Here is a 22,309-nt window from a genome sequence, read left to right as displayed (position 1 = left end):
CGTCACGACTAACTAGTCCAAAACGGCGCCGCGCCGTGCTCGTAGTGCACGGACCTTCCATTTTCCGCTCTACTGCGCGCCGCGCCGCGTAGTAAAACTTGTACTTGAGAGCACGGTATTTAGATGAAAACGGTAGTGGTCAGTGTGCGCAGTGGCCAGCCAGCTAGATTGCGTCATCGCCACCAACAGAGATATTTAACACCTTCTTCTATATACCGTGCTTGAGAGTACAAGAGTACAATTATAGAGTCAAATTACACTTATTCTACCTGCTGGATTTTTAATAGTAAAATTACATTTATTCTACCTGGTGTAGGCTTCATTGCAACTCGTATACGGTACCCAAATTGTATAGTTTACTTCCAAAATGCTAATTATTCATCTTTTCTATACCTTATGTCTTCATGACATAGAGACACATTGTATAGACGGTACCCAAATTGTATACAATGTAACGTTACGATGTAATACGATGTAATACGATGTAATGTTGAGATAGTCATTTTTTCTATACCTTATGTCTTTATGATCGTGTCGATCATGTCTTGTGTATAACTTGAAGAAAATCTCTTCTCCGATTTTGTTTCCCCACTAGATTGCTCAGTGGTATGGATTTTTATCAACTATACCATTATTAAAAATGTCATTTAGAACAAAATTCCACAAAATTAAATGTTGAATTTCATCAATTATAAGTGAAATTTACTGATTGGATATTATTTATTCCTACACATGTGATTTAATAAATATTCTTTCAAATTAACAAATAGGGACATTCTTCCCACGTATTTGTTCCTAGAAACATTTTTGAAAATTCTTGTTGCAAGTTAGGCTGATTTTTGTTAAAAGATGCCTGATTAGTAATCTGAATAATGTTTCTTAATACTATATCCTCCTAATTTATCTAGTAATTTGATGAAAGATAGCTAAATTTTCTGATGATTGTTTTTAATAACGAATATTATCAGATAAAGATAGTCTTTGCCTGTTTGATTTGATAAAGATATGATCAATAATTCAAATGATTAGTTTCTTGAGATCTCACAATATTGTTAAAAAGGTCCAAACATTGCAAAAGTTTTTCTATATTTTATCCCAACGCACAAAATCGTGATCTTGAATTAACTAAAAAATGCACTTTTTTCTCATTTAAAATTCCATTTGGATTCTTAAAATTCTAATCAGATCTATCGAATCAGTTGACGGTTATTTCTAATATTATGTTCAAAAATAATGAATTTTAATCTCATTCCAAATTTTCCAATACAACTACTGAACAGGATGAAAATGGTGATGATGATGATGATGGTGATTGCAAAGATAGCATTTATATTCATGAATTTCCACATTTTTTTTTGAAATTTCATATGGTTTTGGTCGTCCCGCGTCTGAAAACTGTTTATTTTGTCATATTTTGATGCTTTTAGGGATTTCTGGGTGTTGCCTATTTATGTTTATTGCACTCTTTCACGTCCTGTATGCACAGAAATAGACAATCTATCAAACCGGAGTTATTTTTTGTTGAAACAACGTGTTTTGTCAGCCTTTAGACAGTACTTATGTTTGCAAAAATGTTGTCGATATTTATTAACTTTCTGTTGAACGTCAAACAGGGGACATTCAAAATTTTGGATTTGCCAATTGTGAGGAATTGGTGGAATTGGTTGTTCATTCACCTTTTTATCTTATCTCGGGTCTAAGTTGGCCATTTTTATTGTTTGATTAATGTAGTGACAAGGCTTCTTTTCTACTGCTTTATATAGGGTTACCCATTAAAAATTTCCAAATTTATATCGGGGTTTCACAAATCTCTTGTTACAGCTGAGGAGAAACTCAGAAGTCTCATCTAGCATGTTTTCAATCTAATTCCAATAAAAATCAAATTTCTGTTTTGGAAATTCGATTTTTGATTACTGGTCAGGCATCAACCAATAGGTTTTGACGCTAATGTGGCTGGATTCTTGAATTAATGACTAAATGTCAATTGAATAAATGACAGACTAAATGTAGAATTCGATTAATTGACATCTCAATATGAAATAATCTACTTATCTAATTTCTTGCTTGATATGATATTTTTTTCATTACAAAACTGCTTTGTATAGTTTACATGAGAATTATTTGTTCCTTTAGAAACCAAAATAAAAATTATAGATGTAAATAGGTCCTTTGAAAATTATTCATTAAATTTAATTGATCATTATAGTTCCTCCCCAGTTGTTACCATTTTATTGAAACAGTTCCCGTTCTACTGAACAGTCCCCATTCTATTGAACTGTTGAACAGTTCAATTCCAGTAACTGCAAGTTGCAGGATAATAATATTTACACTGTACAACAATTCCATTAATTTTTGTGAAATCAGTTCCTCAATAGTGGTTATCATGTTATGAACATTCCCTACTAAGAGACCAACTATTCTATTAACAGTTTTTAAAGTTTCTTTCTAGTTGTAACCATTTCAAGAACGGTTCCCTATAGTGGTTACTATTTTATTAAAATAATTCCTCTTAAGATTTTTACAATTTTATGAACATTCCCTCCTAAGGAACCATTCATTCCAAACATTTAATGAACAGTTCCTCCATAGTGGTTACCATTTTATGAAAACAGTTCTCATTATATTTGAGAGTTTAACAGTTCCATTCTATGAACAGTACTTGCTAAAAATACTTGGAACAGGATGAAAATATTTGCTGGAAACGACACTTACTTAAAAAATGTTGTACGACTTCATGAAAGCAATTCCTCCCTAGTTCTTACTATTTCATTTCAAGAACAGCTACCCCGTAAGTCACAGTGGTTACTATATTATGAAAACAGTTTCCTCAAAAATATAGTACCATTTCATGAAAACAATTCCTCCCTAGTTCTCACCATTTCAAGAACAGTTACTCCATGCTGCTGCATAAAATACTCGCTCGAAACAACACTTTCCTCAAAAATGTTGTACGATTTTATGAACCCAGTTCCGCCGAAGATCCTGGCGTTCTCGTTTGGCGAGCAGCCTTTGAGCGCGGGTCAACTGGTGACTGTTCCCTGTGCCGTGGTGCAGGGTGACACCCCCATCAGCCTGCAATGGCTCCTCAACGGCCAGAGCATCAGGCCTCACCACCGCATCACTCTGGTGCCGTTGGGAGAGCGTAATGTCATTCTTAGCATCAGCTCTGTCGAGTGGATACATGCCGGCAACTATACGTGTGTTGCCAGGAATTTGGCCGGGTACTATGAGACGTCGGCTACGCTGCTTGTTAACGGTACAGGGTTCGGTCATAGAATAAAACAAGTATACGTTTTCTCTGGTTCGGTGTTTTGCCGGGGTTTTATAGAGGGAATATTATAAAGTAGACGTTTCAAATTTCTGTTCAAGAACGCGTGATAGAATTTGTTGAGTTTGGCAAACATGTTTGTTGCGGGGATCAGGGACAAACATTTAAAAAAGCTTCGACAATCATTGTTTGTCAAACAAAAAATTACTGTTTTTCCAAACATTTTCAGTGTTTGCTGTAAAACATAAAACCTATTCTCCCCACTTACAAATATTTTGTTTGGTGATGCGTCCACACTGGCCACGGGCAAACATTGTTTGTCAAACATTATAAAATTTGCCCAAACATGTCTGTCGAACATTTGTTCAGTGTGGACATGGCTTATAAATAGTGTGACATTTCTCAATCATTGGAAAACACAGTTTCATTTTTGAAATTCTAATAATCATTTTTTAAATATTGTAGAGTAATGTTCGCTACTATACAGAAGTTTTAAATACCCGTTCAAGAACAGATAGAATTTGTTGAATAAGAATTAATATTGTGGAATTTATTCATAATTGAAAAACACATTTTCTTATTGTCATATCCACATTTATTAGATTTGTACTCATGACTGCAGTTTCGTGTTGAAACCAACATTTATCTTCTGCTGTAGATTAATCTTCAACTTTATTTGTTTCATTAGAGGAATTCGTGTTTTTAATTAGGAAAATACCATATTCAAAATTCTATCATGTTGAAAAAACAGAGTTTTATTTCTGTCACATCCACATTTTATCAGATTTGTAAACAGGACTGCAGTTTGGTGTTGAATGAAACCAACTCATCTTCAGTTGTAGATTTCAGTTGTAATAACAAATGTAATATTTTCAAATCCTCTATAAAAGCAGTAGTTGTTGAAGTTTCAAAACGAAACTGGAGTCATGCGTAAAAATCTAATATATGTAGATGTGACAAAAATAAAACTGTGATTTTTAAACGTTATAGAATTTTGAATATGGTACTTCGCTAATTAAATTGAAAAAAAAACGCCAATTCCTTTAATGAAACATTACAAATGTAATATTTTCAAATCCTCTATAAAAGCAGTAGTTGTTGAAGTTTCAAAACGAAACTGGAGTCCTGTGTACAAATCTAATAAATGTAGATGTGACAAAAAGAAAACTGATTTTTAAACGTTATAGAATTTTGGATGTGTTACTTCGCTAATTAAATTGGAACAAACGCCAATTCCTCTAATGAAACAAATATAGATTACTGCTAGTTTCATTGACTAAAAATTTAACTCTTTCCATCAAATATTGTCATTTTTGACACTACCGTATTGTTTTTCCCAAATTTGACATGAACATTTTCTGTCATGCTAGATGCATCGGGTTTTTCTAAGCACTCTTCTTTTTCTAGTGTTAGATTTTGAAATATATTAGCTATTTCTCATCAACAAATGAATCCAGCACTCATCAATAATTGCGCACTGTATGTTCAGGTGTCTTATTTTTGACGAGAATTTCATGTAGTATTGTCTTCCATTAATACTCATCATGTTATATACGCTATCTTTTTCAAAGTATGTGGATTTTGTGTTTTGACATGACTACGAATAGTTTTCTCCCTCAACAAAACCTTATCCTCAAGAAATTGATAGAAAGTCATTGGTTAGAAACTTTGATATCGGTACTTTGATTTATTTCAAGAATTTTCTGAAATTATTCCCTAAAGGGGATGAATGCCAAGGGAATCAAATTTTGAAATTGAATTGTTTTTTGAGAATAATATTTTTCATTAATATAAATATTTTCATCTTACTACTCCTACAGTATGGTACAAGTTTTTTATATTTTGTTTCAGAATGAACTGTGTCAATTTATGGGAACATAAATCAATAAATGTAATATTTGCAAATCCTCTATACAAGCAGTAGTTGTTGAAGTTTCCTTCTTCCTAGACTACCGTTGAAGACATAATGAATAAGCAAGCTGGATTTCCATGATATTTGGATCAAAATTTTTATACCGCATCATCATAATTATTCCTTCGCAACACTATAATATATTGGGGTTGCTATCCTTGTCTGTCATTAGGCAAAGCGGATAGTCTTTTCTCTTTAGGGCTACTTTTGAATTTAAATAAAAATATTAATCTCAGTAATTCAATTATTTCGTCACGACATGTTTCGACTACTAATGACATTATCAAGTGATTGGGAAATAAATAAAAATACATTATTAAATAAATACTATTTCAAGATTCTTATTTTTGATCATATGTTAGTATTGATATGATTTTATAAAGTAGGACTTTAAATTCTGTATTCAAATTTGCATGATTCTATCAAAAATGGGGTTCTAGCTCTATCCTCTTCTACCTCCGCTCTGTTGCCAAATCGTTTACTGACTATCAAAAAACACAATGAACTATCAAAATATTGTAGCGTTATCTGTTTTGTCAAATGATGTACAAGGATAGCAACACCAATGTTAATCAAATAACGTGGACCTCACTAAGTATTACTCACTAGGCATTTGAAAATGAATTTCCTCGCTACTGAATTTCTCAAACGTTTTTGATGATTTGTTCTTGAATCACCACCCTAGTTCTGCCGCATATAATCCCCTTTCAACAAGAAGAGCCGGCCATGTCAGGTGACAGCGTCCAGCTGACGTGTCACGTGTCGAAGGGCGATCGACCCCTGAAAATCAGCTGGAGTTTCCACGGCGAAAAGCTGTCTTCTCACCTGGGAATTTCCACCACAAAAGTGGGAGATCGCTCCAGTATTCTCACCATAAACTCAGCAATGGCCGCGCATATTGGCAACTATACCTGTAGTGCAAGCAACAAGGCGGGGTCTGTTATGTATACGGCGGCGGTTAATGTTAACGGTACTTAGAAAATGTTCAATTTTTAGGGGGTGATGGGATTGTTTGGAATGTTTGATTGGTTGAATTTGTTGTAGTTTATTGGTGGCACTCCAAGCTTCGATTTTCAGGAACATACCGTACCAAGATTCTTATGAAATCTGGAGTTAACTTTTCAGCATACAATGTTAAAAGGAATCCAAATTTTGTATTCAAGGGTCATTCTCGGATTCTCATGGAATCTGGTGTTAATTTCTCTACTAAGAGGAGGAATTGGAGTTTTGAATTTAAAAATTTTGCTTAGATAATCATGCACTTCTCAAAATCTTGCACCAGTTAATGGGAGCACTTGTTTGAATATCGATGCTTTAGATTTCTGGTTGAACTCTCTTGATATCTATACTAACTTTCCTCGATTTCCTATTTTCCAAAACCTTAATTATTGCAGCAACAGTTTTGGTGAGCTCAACAGTACTCGAGAACTTCAATTTGTGTAGGTTTCTGGTTGCTTTTAGAAATTCTTCTCTAAACTTCGATTGTATTTAAACCTTGAAGACCCTCTTAAACTTGATTTAGAATTCTTCTCTAATCTTTGATTATATTCTTCGAATCTTGAATTAATGTCCTTGATTTCCCTTTTTTTTAATCCTGATTCTTGGAGCATCTCAGTTGATGAGTTCAATAGAACACGAGAACTTCAATTTGTGTAGGTTTCCTGATTATTCTTAAAATTCTTCTCTAATCCCTGATTATATTCAATCCTTGAAGGCACTCTTTATTCACCAATTATTATTTTTTAATATTGGAACGTATATTGGTAACATGGCTTGATCGTATTTCATTGTCCAAAATCAAAATAAGGTTCTTTGTTAGATTTTCATCGCAGTTCTACCATATATAAAATATAGGGTGACACAGAATAACGGAAACTTTTAAAAAAGCCATAAAACATTAGTGGGAAGGGCAAAAATGATTTTATTCAAACTAATGTAAAGCTCAAGACTTGCCATTTGAGAATTATCAATAACATCTATCACTTTTAAACAATTACTTCATTAAGATGGCTTCCTCCTGCACGAATACACTCTTTAAATCTGTGTTGAGATTTATCTGAACGATTGATGCAACATTTCAGCTGGGATACTGTTAATTTCATTTAGAATTGTCTGTTATGATTCAACCACAGTTATTGATCAAGTTGTGAAAACGTTTGATTTGTGTAGATAGCTCCACAAACAGAAAATCGCTGGTGGACAGATCATGGGACCAGGAAACGCAACCTAATCGTGAGATTATACGGTTACTAAACAATACTCACTCGCACAGTTGCCATTGAATGCCGAGCAGAGTGGATTTCGCTCACAATTTCATCAATAATTTCAAATTAATTAAAAATTAAAACAGTATTCAAAATGAAATCCGCAATATCTCAGATGAGATATTGCAGCGATCAATGAGGAATCGTCAACACAGATTTCAAGAGTGTATTCGTTCAGGAGGAAGCCATCTTAAAGAAGTAATTGTCAAAAGTGATAGATGTTATTAATAATTCTCAAATGCCAAGTCTTGAACTTTACAATAGTTTGAATAAAATTATTTTTGCCCTTCCCACTAATCCTTCAAAAGTTCCCGTTATTCTGTGTCACTCTGTATAACCTAATCCCAATCTTGTAGGAAAAGAAACCTAATATATCATTAGATACTATTTCTGGTGAGATAAAATGATATTTATCCTTAATAAAACACTAGACATTGTCTAAAAATAATCACTAATTTAGAAATACAATTTCAATCGTGTAGGAGAGGAAACCAAATATATCTTGATTTTTTATGATCGGATCTCAATATTATAATATAAATAACATGTTTTGTGAATTTGAACCGCAGTTCTACCGCATATAATCCCATTCTCCCAGGAGGAAGAAGCTTTGTCGGGCGAAAGTGTCCAACTCAACTGTCACGTATCGAAGGGTGACCGTCCTTTGAAAATCAGCTGGAGTTTTCACGGCAAAGAGCTGTCAACACACATGGGAATAACTACCACCAAAGTGGGAGAGAGAACTAGCCTTCTCACCATTAATTCGGCTATGGCTGCTCATAGTGGAAATTATACGTGCACTGCTAGTAACAAGGCTGGATCCGTCAGTTATACGGCGGCGGTTAACGTTAACGGTAGTTAAACTTGAAGTAAACGGTAGTTAAACTTGAAGTAAACGGTAGTTAAACTTAACGTTAACGGTAGTTGAACTAGGTTGAAATATGGGTTGAGAATAATGATGAATTTCAGGTTTAGGTTGCACAGCTTGTTGAGAAACTAAGGGAATGTGGTTTACGTTAACGGTAGTTAAACTTAACGTTAACGGTAGTTGAACTAGGGTTAAAATATGGTTTCAGAATAATGATAGATTTCAGGTTTAGGTTACACAGCTTGTTGAGAAACTAAGGCAATATGGTTTACATTAAAGGTAGTTGGATTGACTTCAAAGTACCTAACAAAGTTTGGTTTGGAAATTTTGATAGATTCTGAGGTTGAGGTTGCACAAGTTGTTGAAAAACTGAAATATGTCGTCTACGTTAACGGTAGTTGAAATAGGTTTAAAGTAGACCATCCTTATAATTATTGAGAAATTGTATTATTTAAAGAGTTATAAGGCTGAAGTTGAGGCGGCACAGTTTAAGAATTTTTTAGAATTTTTCTTTCTGCAGCACAAAACATAGTATTGAGCACTCTGTAATATTCTTATCTTTTTTCCTTGATGGATTCTCTCATATCCAACTGCCAAATTCCTGAAATTCCTGGAACTCTCTGTCACTTTTCACGATGTCCCGTGACTAACACCTTGGAACCTTTGTAAAAGTTTGCAAATTTTAATTGAAATATGGTCTTGAAGGAGATTAGGTGGGTTAAATTGGCAGAGAAGAGCCTCAAATGATTGGAACCGCGAAATTTCGAATTCCACAATAGTATTTGCTTATATGATAAATTTTCATGTTAGTTTTCCTATAACTTCATCAATTCTACTATCTGGTAACTTGACTAATAATTTCAAGCTTGTAACTTGAAAGTTTGATATTAGAAAGCCGACAATTTGCTAGAATATTAAAGCTGATAAATTCAATATTGTAATTTCAAGCTCATTACTTTCACCTATAACTCGATCAAAACCCCCCAAAAACATGAATCTCTCCATCCAGGTAGTGTATGTTAGCATTTTATCCTAATTTGTCGAAAAGTATACACATTTTTCTCATCTGGCAACATTTTAGTTTCGGTAACTATATAGTTATATCTCTTTATTAAGATTATCAATCTCTCCATCCAATAATCTTCTTCTATAAATATTTGCTCATTGACTCACAAATCTCTTCAACTGACAACCCTTCAATTAGGCAGTTGAATCATTAATTAATATAAGTTATGTTACAATTCAAAATTAATAACACTTTTGTCAGTGTTGTGTTTATTGATAAATTCCCATTATAATTTGTTGTGTGGTCCACAAATCAATATGAAAACGTTTTTGCTATCTTTTGTCGTTTTTGGGACTAGAGATCCGTTATGAAAAGAAAACGTTTTTGTTATCTTTTGTCGTTCTTGGGACTAGAGATCCATTTTAAAAACGTTTTTGTTATCCTTTGTTGTTCTTGAGATCAAAAATCTCATTATTTGTCGACTGTTACCTAATTTGTCCTCAAATTCACAGAATTTACAACTCTTATAAATATTGACCAAATTTTCCCCCAAGTGCCCCCACACATAACGCCATTCAGCTTTGAAGGAGACGCGAACTCAGGCGAGAGCGCTCAGCTGACTTGCTACGTCAGCAAAGGCGATACTCCACTGCTGATCAGCTGGGTTGTGAACGGTGACCTTGAGTTGACCTCCAGCTCAGCTGGCGTGCTGACCACCAAGATAGGGGAGCGCACCTCCCTTCTGACCTTGACCAATGTCACGGCAGCCAGTGCTGGCAACTACACCTGCACAGCTGTTAACCAGGGTGGCATCTCTAATCATACCGCCATCTTGTCTGTTAATGGTAGTTGGACAATATTGTTCATTAATATACTGTTCATTTTAAATGGAATACTGACTGCTAATGCTGTACTGTAAATGGTAGTTGAGAAAGTCTATGAAATAATGCAGGTTATTTTTTGAATTTGGAATACTATAACATTGAGGCTGTACCAAGGCTAAAAATAAACTTTCTAATGATGATATTTTCCAATTTTTTTCGATATGTATATCATTAAGCTATAAAAATGGAAGTTTTCTAAGGAAAACATTTTTTTCCGATCGTTCCTTCTTGAGATATGAGCGCCTAAAGTTAAACATTTCTGGACAGAACATTTCAAATTCGGTAAGAGTTCAATCCATGAGATTTAGAGGATAAATTCTTCATGGTATTGTTGATTGAATAAAACAAAAATCTCTTGAAAATATCAATCTTTGAGAAAGTTATTCAATTACCCACAAATAACTCAACTAAAATTTATTTTTGGTCATTTTTAGTAAATTGAATAACTTTCTCAAAAATTGATATTTCCAGAGAATTTTTGTTTTATTTGATCAAAATTACCATGAAGAATAATCACCTTGAGAATAATGAAGAATAAATAATTCTTCATGGTATTGTTGATTGAATAAAACAAAAATCTTTTGAAAATATAAATTTTGAGAAAGTTATTCAATTACCCAAAAAACTCAACTAAAAGTTATTTTTGGTCATTTTTAGTAAATTGAATAACTTTCTCAAAAATTGATATTTCCAGAGAATTTTTGTTTTATTTGATCAAAATTACCATGAAGAATAATCACCTTGAGAATAATGAAGAATAAATTCTTCGTGGTATTCTTGATTGAATAAAACAAAAATCTTTTGAAAATATCAATATTTTAGAAAGTTATTAAAATATTTCAACTAAAAGTTATTTTTGGTCATTTTTAGTAAATTGAATAACTTTCTCAAAAATTGATATTTCCAGATAAATATCAATTTTATCCTCTATATCTCATGGATTTATCTCTTACCGAATTTGAAATATTCTGTCCCAAAAATTTAAATTTTAGGCGCTCATATCTCGAAAAGTAATGATTGGAAAAAATGTTTTCCTGAGAAAACTATCTCATTTTGATAGCTTGATGATTATACAAATCGAAAAACTTTGAAAAATATCACCAGTAGAAGTTTATTTTTAGATTTTGCACAGCCTTAATAAAACAACGTGAGACAAAATAGCTTGTCTGTTAATGGTAGTTGGACAATATTGTTCATTTGTAATGCTGATAGAGTAATACTGCAATAAAATCTATAAATGGTAGTCAAGAAAAATTGATAGAATATAGTAATAAAATAATTATAAGTTGCTCAATGCTCTAAAACTCGACTGAGCTCCGAATGATGATCAAGAACTTGGGAAATGCAATGTAATATTAATCAGTAGTTAAAAATCAGCATGAAATTTAGTTGTAACCCAGCTATTTCCAATCTTACCGAGATTGTCATTTCCTCTGTTTTATTATAGGCCTTCTGCAGATATTTCTCATCCACTAACCAATCAATCCCAATAAGCACTAGATCCAGACCCAGTTTTACAATGAGACTCACCTCCTCTGTACAAAGAAACATTTAAATTGCATAATTTTTCAAATATTTTTAGTAGGTCTACAGCATTTTACACTTATTTTGAGGTTCAAAGTGAACATTTTCCTACTTGTACAATTCTTTGTACATTTTTACTGTAGGTTGGGGGCTTGAATTACTTGAGATTCTTTCTAGTCTATGGCGCGGTTGCACAAAAGCCGGTTAAATTTTAACCGTGATTAATCCCACGAGAACCAATCAGAGAAGGCGTTTTTGAAAAGACGACTTCTCTGATTGGTTTTCGGTGAATTAATCACGGTTAAAATTTAACCGGCTGTTGTGCAATCAAAAGCCGTCTTTTCAAAAACGCCTTCTCTGATTGGTTCTCGTGGAATTAATCACGGTTAAAATTTAACCAGATTTTGTGCAACCGGCATTATATATATGTGATAATTGAAGGAAATCTATCTTGTATTATATCCCAGTCTATCAGAATCAATGTCTCAAATTTATTTACTCATATTTATATCAAGAGTGAAGTTGTAACTCTTATTTGAAGAAAGTTTGAAGCGGTTGAATGTTCCGGTTTTCTTCAGTGAAACCAGCTTCTTTATAGAAGACGCAGAACTCTGCATATCAATACCTATAAAAGTGGTAAATCTTTATTCTTTGAAAGTATGAGATCCATGTAGCGTTTGTATTGTTTATTCGGAGGCAACACCCAGATCAAGGTTGGTAGGTTAAAGATTTTATGTCGATTGTGGTTTTCATCATTGGTAGTAAACTGGTATAGTGGTAGTAAACTCGTATTTGTTGGTGGGAAGTCCCTTGCGGGAAGGTCACACTTCGCCTGATAATGACCTCTAAGTCGTCAATGGGCCTTACGAATATCATACTTCAACCAGGACCGACAACTCAACGTGCTCGTATTACGGGAGTGACCTGGTCAGAAACGTTTTGTGATGAGCGGGTTTGAACTCAGGATCTCTTGGCTGTGGATCAGGATCTCGTGGTCTATCCACTAGACAACGGATAACTTCGTGATCATAAAATATTGAAAATATTTATCAATGAAAGTTCAAGACTTTCCCTTTTAACCCGGGATCACTTGGCTGCTACGCAAGCACATTCACTAGACCACGGATTACTAGACACGGATATTCAATAATATTTAAAATATTTTTCAATGATACTTAAAGTTAATTGTTCACTTGTTGAAACTGTACTTTCAAGTGAATTGGTTAGGACAACTCTTATCGAGAACATCGTAATCTCTCATGTCGTTTTCATCAATTATACGATTTTTCAACCAGTTTTTCTAATTCATGAAACAGTTATGCCCTATAACACGCTACTACAATTTTTAACCAGTTTTTTTCTAATTTCACCAATCAGTTATGCCCGATATCACGCTAATATTCACCTCTATTTTTAACCAGTTTTTTTCTAATTTTATCAATCAGTTAGGCCCTATATCAAGCTGATACAATTCTTAAGCAGTTTTTCCAATTTTATCAATAGTTAGGCCCTATGTCACACTAATACTCATAGGATTTTTAAACCAGCTTTTCCAATAATTGTATTAATCCGGTATGCTGTATACCACGCTACGACAATTTTTAACCACTTTTTATAATTTTATGAATCAGTAATGCCCTATATCACGCCGTTCTTCCAAGAAGAGGCAGCCACCAACGGAGATAGTATTCAGCTAAATTGTCACGTGGCCAAAGGTGACCGACCTCTGAAGATCACGTGGAGTTTCCACGGCGAGGAACTCTCGTCTCATATGGGAATTAGCACGGCGAAATTCAGCGAACGTTCTAGTATTCTTACGATAGCTTCCGCTATGGCTGCACATACTGGAAATTATACGTGTTCGGCCACTAATCAAGCGGGAACTACGAGTTATACAGCTACAGTACTTGTTAATGGTACGCAATTTCAGGAGATGTCGGTGTTTTGTCAAGGGTTTAAAGAGGTTTTGAAGCACTTTTTTATTGTATTGTTGCTCGTATCATCGATCGATAATTATGATTTATAAGTATTTCACTATTTGATACATATAGTCATTTCGAATAGATCTTTAATGAGTACATCGTAAATGAGAACATTTTCTTGTATTTAAATGAGGTGTTGTGTTGGAGTAGAGTTATACCATAGAGAAACAATAACTTAAGTATAGTGAGGTCCACTTTATAATGACATTATTTGATCAACTTTGGTTTTACTATCCTCGTCTATCATTCGACAAAGCCTCAACGATGCCAATTATTTTTTTGACAATGTAGAAATATAATTAAATAATGCAGAGAATCGGCATCGCTATTCTTCTATCTTTATCCACTGCCCTTATAACGTAACGTGGACCTCACTAAAGATATCCCATGGTATAGGGCGTTTATGTAGCAACTTTTACTGTTATCTCATGCCGATTACTGTCGATTATTGTCAATCTTTACTGTTTTGTTGGGGTGATAGTGTATGAACGGCACAATATGAGAGACTACCAGCGTTATCAAGCGTCACGGGAAAGAACTACGTGGACTATCAGCTTGAGATAACAGTAAAAGTTGCGAAATAAACGCCCTATACTATGGGATATCTACTTATGCTATTGTTTCTCTATGGTTATACTCAATGTTCTTATAATGTGATATTTTACTTTATTGGTTTCAAGTTTTGATACTATTAGACTATTTTCTTCTTCCTTTATGTTTTCTTCCACTAGTATTTTTCTATCTGAGAGATTGAGGCCCGGTTGCACAACAACCGGTTACATTTTAACCGTGATTAATTTCACGAGAACCAATCAGAGAAGGCGTTTTTGAAAAGACGGCTTCTCTGATTGGTTCTCGTAGAATTAATCACAATTGAAAATTAACCTGCTTTTGTGCAACCGGCCCTGAATGTGTTTTGATAATTTATTATTATTATCAAACAAAAATCCAAATTAAATGCTGGAGACTTCTTTAACTGCAAATATTGACAACAGGGTAAACCGCTAGATGGAATGTGTTTAAAAATCAACAGGACAACCCACCATCAACCTGTGAAGCAATGAATTCAAATGTTTTCAGTGAGAAAATTCAGGGTTTCAGAGTGTAAACTTAGCATTCTATATGAAATATCTTTAAAAATCAACAGTACGACCCATGATCAACCCATTCTACCTGGAGTCACAGACGTTTGCGGGTGAAACAATTCAGTTGAACTGTTTTGTGGCACGTGGAGATGCGCCGCTCCTCATTGGCTGGAACGTGAACGGCCAATCGCTGTCTATTTCGGGGTCAGGTGTCAGTGTGACCCAGGTTGGTCCACGGACTTCACTTCTGACCATTGGCTCAGTCATGGATCGCCATTCGGGCAACTACACTTGTTATGCCGAGAACAAGGCGGGGCGAGCTGAGCATACAGTTACTCTGCTTGTACATGGTAGAGTGGCTTGCTACTTTTCGGATGTGCCTTGTGTTTACAAAAAATAATAGGATCACTCTGTACGAAGCGGTTTGCTACTTTTGGGATGTGCCTTGTGTTTGAAAAAACAATATAATGATAGGATCACTCTGTACATGGTAGAGTAGTAGTCCACTACTATTGGGATGTGCCTTGTGTTAAATAGTATCCAGGTTGTTAGATTGTTGATAGTTTTTGAAGGAAGATTTTTTACAATTTTGTGGCATGTTTGTCATCATCTCTGCTTGATAAGATTTTACTTTTTGGATATTTCTTGTATTCAGAGAAATACGTTCTCCAAAGGACTTCAGATTAAAATTAGAGATCCATATTCAAGAACTACATGTATAAAATATATAAATAGATATCGCTACATTGAGTATAGAGATTGTAGGATGGCCGTTGCGTTTTTAACTCCATCTAGAATCATACATCTCTCATAGCTGAGTAGCTCTCAGTGTCTAAGCAAATACTTATTACTTTTCAACATAAAACTCTCAATTTTGTTATTGCTATCTCATTAGTAGGCCTACTCTTTGTGAGAATCTTTCATTCTCTAAAATATTTCAAACAAAAACTTGCTTTTTGGTACTTTACCTTAGAAAAATATGGCAGGGTACCTAGTTTTCGCATAGTGAGAACAATCTCTTAAAACAACTCATACACTTCCAAAACTATAATTATGGCATGCTTGTCCTCGTTCGCTTGAAATCCGAACACCACTATTGGGACAAACCTTGTATTTTCGGCCAATTTTCGGACAACCCTTGTATTTGGCATGCTTGTCTTATTTTGCTTGACATCTGATACGCTGTGTGTAGATGAGGCAAGGTGCGGAAGACAAAGACACCTGCTGTAGGCTCTCTTACTCTCCCTCTCTTGTTATTTCATGCTTTGTTTATTTGCTCCATTATTAATAATTCATTTGATTGGTATTGAGTTTATCCGGTTTCACTTTGTTCCTGGTTCCCTTTGCAGTTCATTCACAATCAGTGAGTACAGAACTAAATTAAGAAGCTGTGTATTATTATACTCTCTGTTCACAATTCACTAAACATGAATTGAGTCATTGAAGTTTCTTGAGTGAATTGAATGTGGGTACGATACTACAAAGATATTCACAAGCAGGGAAGGATTTTCAAGTAGGGGAGAACTTGAGAACATGTAGCACTCCTTTCCTTATGATTCATAGAAATCATGTTTAGGAAAATTAGTTAGGAGGAACCTTAGGAAAGGGTCACTTACGCTATACCTGTATTATGTAGATAGTTCAACCAGCTACGTGATAAATTTATATTTCCTGTATAAATATGGGAGTCTCTTCAACTTATTATTTAACATTTTTTACTTAACTTATTTTTAACCTTTATTTTTTTAGAAGCAGGTCCCTGAATAGAATTAATTTATTACAATAATTTTTCTATCAAAATATTGATGACAGAATCAACCAATTTGAAATTTTTTTTCTCAAAATCTCATGAAGATTTTTGAGAAAATGATTTAATTTTCAAAATAATTCTAGTTCGTCCAGAAAATGGCGTCGTTCTCGTTTGGCGACGAAGCGTACAAGTTCGGCCAGTTCATTTCGATCCAGTGCGCAGTGACCGAGGGCGATTTGCCTCTGGTGATCACGTGGGCATTCAACGGGGAGCCTCTGACGTCATCTGACGAGGTGTCCATCAGCAAGAGTGGCCGACGCATCAGCACACTCACAATAGAGTCGGTGTCGCATCAGAATGCGGGCAATTACACGTGTATTGGGCGAAATGATGCCGGAATCGACAGTCATACGTCTCAGCTGCTAGTTAATGGTCGGTTTTCGTTATAAGATGGAACAGTTTGGCATGGGAGGATTGTCTCGTCAGTGATTTATTAATACTTTTGGATAGTGAATAATAAATGGGATATTTACTTTATAAAACAACTAAATAAAACTTTTAAAAGCTTTATTATCTTGATTGGATTTCAAAGCTTTTATAATTTTTATTTATCATTAAAGAATTATTGATTTAGATGTATCACTCTACTTGGTGGAATGCATCGTGGTTTATGACTCTTTCTCATTTTCTTGTTTCTTTCCTCGTTCCTGTCCTTCTCTTTGAAAATCATATCATTATTTCTTGGTTCTCTTCAGCTGTAGGATTGGGTACATATCTCAAATTATAGGTCGTCTATATTTTCTGATTATGGTGTGATACTTTCGCTCTTGTATCTTACTCCCTGGCAACTTTGCTAAATCGCGTACCTATGATATTTCTTTCCACGCTTTTAGGATACGAACAGTACGTTTAGGTCAGTAAGTAGATTTCAGCTCGCTATTGAACTTCTATATCTATCATATCTATATCAATGGCTCCGAATGTTTTTATCATTGCTGCTTAGTGGCATCAATCTCCACCGCAACTAAAGCCCCGGTGCCCCGCACATAAACATCGATTTTTGTTCGTACGATATTTTGCCGTACTTATAAATTCTATTAGATTAAACAGATGATGTCAAACAGATAATGTTCGTCAAGTTCCATTTGATCTGCTAGAATACATAAGGACGGCAAAATATTGTATGAACAAAAATCGATGTGTGTGAAACTGGCTTTAGGCCCGCCGCAAAGTAGACTCACGCTAATCCACGAAAAGCAACCCACGCCGTGGCATGTTTTGTAAACCATTGCTATAGAATTATTCATAATCAATCAGCTGACAAGTGGATTATTTATCGCATTTATCACACAGATGTCAGGAAAAGCTGAGCAATGGTTCACACTAGTAGTCCTGTGAACAGTAGACCTCAAGCAGTATTCCCATCCACAAGTACCTGATTGAAACTATAGATCTTATGGAAATACAGCAATAGACTGGCTTCTCCACACATCTGTGTAATCACTTGTCAGTTGATTTATGATGAATAATTCTATAGTCTGATGTTCACTCTAATATTGGCGTATGAAGGAGGCTCCTTCTTCCTTTTATATTATCCTTGAAATTTCCAAATGCAAAATTTCCAAAAACCTTGTATATACGTCGACGCGCAATTAAAAAAGGAACATACCTGTCCAATTTCATGAAAACCTATTACCGCGTTTCGCCGTAAATGCGCAAAATATAACCATTTAAACATTAAGAGAAATGCCAAACCGTCGACTTGAATCTTAGAACTCACTTCGCTCGGTCAAAAAAATCCCACGGCGTTGGTTGCTTTTCGTGAATTAGCGTGGGTCTACTTTGCGGCGGGCCCTAGTGTGACCTAAACCAAGATTCGCCTCCCCGAATAGGATGAATGAATGATATAAAATACGTGAGGTAAAACAAGTTCTATACAGAATGGAAAATCATATACATGTTTTACTATAAGGCTCGAAAATAGTTCGGGTTTATTGAGTATTCTTTGAGGTCATCCATTAAGTTTTTTATGTATGATATTCCAGTGTAACTCCATATAGCACCGTGAGGTAAAAATAAGTTGTATACAGAATGGAAAATCATGTTTATGGTTTACTATTAGGCTCGAAAATAATTCGGGTTTTATTCTGTATTCTTTGAGGTCATCCACTAAGTTTATTCAATGTGTGATATTTCAGTTCAACCCCAGATAGCGCCCTTCTCTTTCGGCAGCGTGCCATACAAATTCGGTCAGTTTGTCTCGATACAATGCGCTGTAACCGAGGGAGATCTGCCGTTAACCATTGCGTGGACATTTAACGGGGAGCCTCTGCTCTCGTCTGATGATGTCACCATAGCCAAAACTGGAAAACGCATGAGTCTGCTGACTATTGAATCAGTCTCGCATAAGTTGGCTGGCAACTATTCATGTATCGGTAGAAATGAGGCGGGAGTTGATAGTCATACGTCACAGCTACTTGTTAATGGTTTGTGTGAAAGAAGTTCATGGGTTTATGGTTTTGTTCATGACTTATGACTTGTAGTTCATGACTTAGACATCGTAACACACAGATTTTTGGACGTGCGAGTTTTTGTAGTCGTTATAAATTCTTTCAGATTGAACAGATGATGTTTGTCAAGTTCTGTTTAATCTGATAGAATTCATAAGGACGGCAAAATATCGTACCAAAAAAATCAATGAGTGTGTGCGGGGCTTATGATTGTCTTGTTACTCACTCATCGATTTTTGGACGTATATTCGTATATTCTGCCGTACTTTTAAATTAATATCGGGGCACCGAGCTTTGCTCGTTATTTTTATTTATTGATAAACAGAACACAATTCTCTAAAATGATCGTGTTTATATTTCACAGCTGGCTATACGTCATCTTATGAATTTCGGGGATGCGATATTTTGTTTTTTCACATACTCACTTTTTTACTATCCACAGCTGTTTCAGCCAAGGATGAATTATCATTTTAATGTCGTTCAGCGAGTTTTCTCAAGGATGAGACCTAGTGCGATCGAATCTTTATATCATAAACCTACTATGTTCCAAATTTCGTGAAAATCGTTAGAGCGGTTTTCGAAATTCGTTAAACATAAATAACCAGATATAAAAATAGCCAGATATAAAAATAACCAGATATAAAAATAACCAGATATAAAAATAACCAGATATAAAAATAACCAGATATTAATACAGAAATTGCTCGCTTAATATAATAGGATATGAGAATGAACATAACTTGGCAAACAGATGATGTGTTCATGTATTTACCGAATGCCATTTAATCTGGTAGATTTCATAAGAACGACAAAAATCGTTCGTTCAAAAATCGATGTGTGTTTAATTGGCTTTATGGGTTCTTAGTAGTATTGTAAATGGGGCAAGCTGCAATTCGTCTCATAAAATAATGGCCCGGTTTCCAGAACACTTTTAAAATATAATGGACCATTAAACCTATAGATCTAATAGTCTATTATATTTAATAAATATCTCAGAAACCAGGCCCATGCATCTTTCATACTGTATCAACTTAGTTATCTTCTTTATCGAGCCATTAATGTGTGGTATATTCATGACTCAAGCCTTGCTTTCCAATGGATTTCTGTTCTGCTAAGCATGAAGAGAATAACTTTGGTTCCGATTTGAGTGTTCTTGCATATTTGTATTAAATACATATATGTGAATACTCCCCTGAGATTCAATGGTACTCTATAGCGAAGTTCACGTTATAATGACAGTATTCGATTGATAATGGTGGTGTTATCCTTGTTTATCATTTGACAGAGCAGATGGTGCTATCCTTTTCTAGTTTTGCAATGTTGTCAGATCGTGTTTCAACAATGTAGAAATATTATTGATTAACAAAGTATTATTAATCTCAATAGTGAAAATTTATCATTTAATCTTTGAAAAATATGTTTTTTTGATGCAGAGAATAGAATTGATTATTTTAAACAAGAATGAACAGTTCAAAGTAAACAGCTGCCAGATCGTTTTTCAACAATGTAAAAATATAATTTTTCAACAAAATATTCAATCTAGATTATGAAAATGTATTATTATATCATAGATATATTTTCTTTACGAATAAAATATAATAGATTATTTCTGAAAGGAATGTACAGTTGATACCACATCTAGGCTACTGGTATCAGCTATCCTCTATAGAAGGCAGTGGCAAGGTAGAAAATCGTCAATGCTGTTCTCCTATCTTTCTCCACTGCCATTATAAAGTGGACCTCACTTAGGCAATGATTGAGCGGAGCCGAAATTCATTTGAAAGCAGGGATTTTTGTTGAGTCTTGGAATGGAGTAGGTATGGTTCTAGAGTGCATGTGTGTTCACCAATTATGAAGGATCGTTATGAATTGAGAATTCTTGGTAGATCTTCATTAGAAAATCCATGACTACCCTTCCTTCCCTTCCAGTGAAGCTTTGAGTTTCATTCTACGTCGTTCTTTATTTACTTCACGGGGTTCTTAATATTTTCCTGGTTGTAAATTCATCAATTTATTCAATAATGTATTGCTTAATTAAATAATACTTCAGTTTTCAATCAATTCTTCAAATTTCCTGGTTGAAATCTGCGAGCTGTACCATTCAATATAATTCATAGACATTTTTGTTATTTCGCATAGATTCTGATCCAACGTCGATTAGGATACGTCACGTGATTGTTCATCATCCACTTCATATCTCTTTTTTTTCTATTATTTTATTCCAAGCACTCATCATCACCATCATCATAAAAAGTTGCTATCTTTGATACTTATCTTCACTTACATTTTTTATTGTCGGGTAAGGGTACTCGAAAGGATATTACTTCTTTTTAGCCGCTATCATTTTCAATTGAAGAATGTTTTTCAATGAAGTCGATAGACGAAATTAAAGTGGAAACTAATTTCAATATTTATTACTTTCTACTACTTATATGATATCTACTACTACTTATTTACTACCTTCAGATATAAATTCTTTAAATACTGAAAAATAAATAAAACATATAATCAATAAGGGTTAAGATATAAAAATGAATAAGATAACTATTAATAAACAATTAAATCAATATCATTCAGGCCCAATTAATAGGACACTTATTATTATCAAATCTAATGCGTCATTGAACTTGATATATTCAATAGTCTATTACATGTTATGTTTCCTAGAAACCGAGTTATTATTATCAAATATAATGAGCTATTGAACTAATTAATTCAATAGTCTATCAAATTCGATAAGAGTCCCTAAAACCGGGCTCGAATTAGATATAATTTGAACATTGTATGCGTTATAAACTAAGGGATTGCAGTACATGCATTTAACTGAAAAAAACTCTATCGATATTACTCAAATAATTCATTCATTCATTCATAGATACAATATAATCCCCAACAGATCATGAATGATTGGGGAATGAACAACTGGCTTCAAGCCTGATTGATCAAGTGAATCTGTTACATCCATAGAAACAATATAGTGCCTTTCTAGTGCCTTAACATATTATGAATGATTGGGGAATATCCACAGACTCAAAACCTGATTGATCAAATCAATCTCATAAATAACAAGTCAAACTAGCCACTTATAGTAACTAGTCAACATGGTAACCAAAACAAGAGAAATTAAAATTCAATATCATTATTTCTAGTGCCTCCGAAAATAGCACCCTTCACCTTCGGTAACCAACCGCACACTTTTGGCGATTTCGTGTCAATCCAATGCGCCGTCACTGAGGGCGATTTTCCGCTCAATATC

General features: G+C 34.4%; 1 protein-coding gene across 44 annotated transcripts in view; it reads left to right on the top strand.

Annotated features, from left to right (window-relative positions):
• LOC111045692 (Down syndrome cell adhesion molecule-like protein Dscam2) overlaps window positions 1-22,309 on the top strand; it is a 460,637-nt gene that overhangs the window by 308,559 nt on the left and 129,769 nt on the right. For 2 of the 44 annotated variants that reach the window (XM_039427632.1, XM_039427645.1), the window contains exon 13: window positions 13,358-13,642. The exons of the other annotated variants lie outside the window; for them this stretch is intronic. In XM_039427632.1, coding sequence (XP_039283566.1) covers window positions 13,358-13,642 — 285 coding nt within the window. The remainder of the gene's footprint in view (window positions 1-13,357; window positions 13,643-22,309) is intronic. 44 annotated transcript variants of the gene reach the window in all.

The sequence above is a fragment of the Nilaparvata lugens genome, chromosome 5 (assembly GCF_014356525.2).
Source record: "Nilaparvata lugens isolate BPH chromosome 5, ASM1435652v1, whole genome shotgun sequence".
In the NCBI taxonomy this organism is placed as follows: domain Eukaryota; kingdom Metazoa; phylum Arthropoda; class Insecta; order Hemiptera; family Delphacidae; genus Nilaparvata; species Nilaparvata lugens.
The sequence above is the reverse complement of the archived record's forward strand: the minus strand, read 5'-3'. Positions and strand labels throughout refer to the sequence as shown.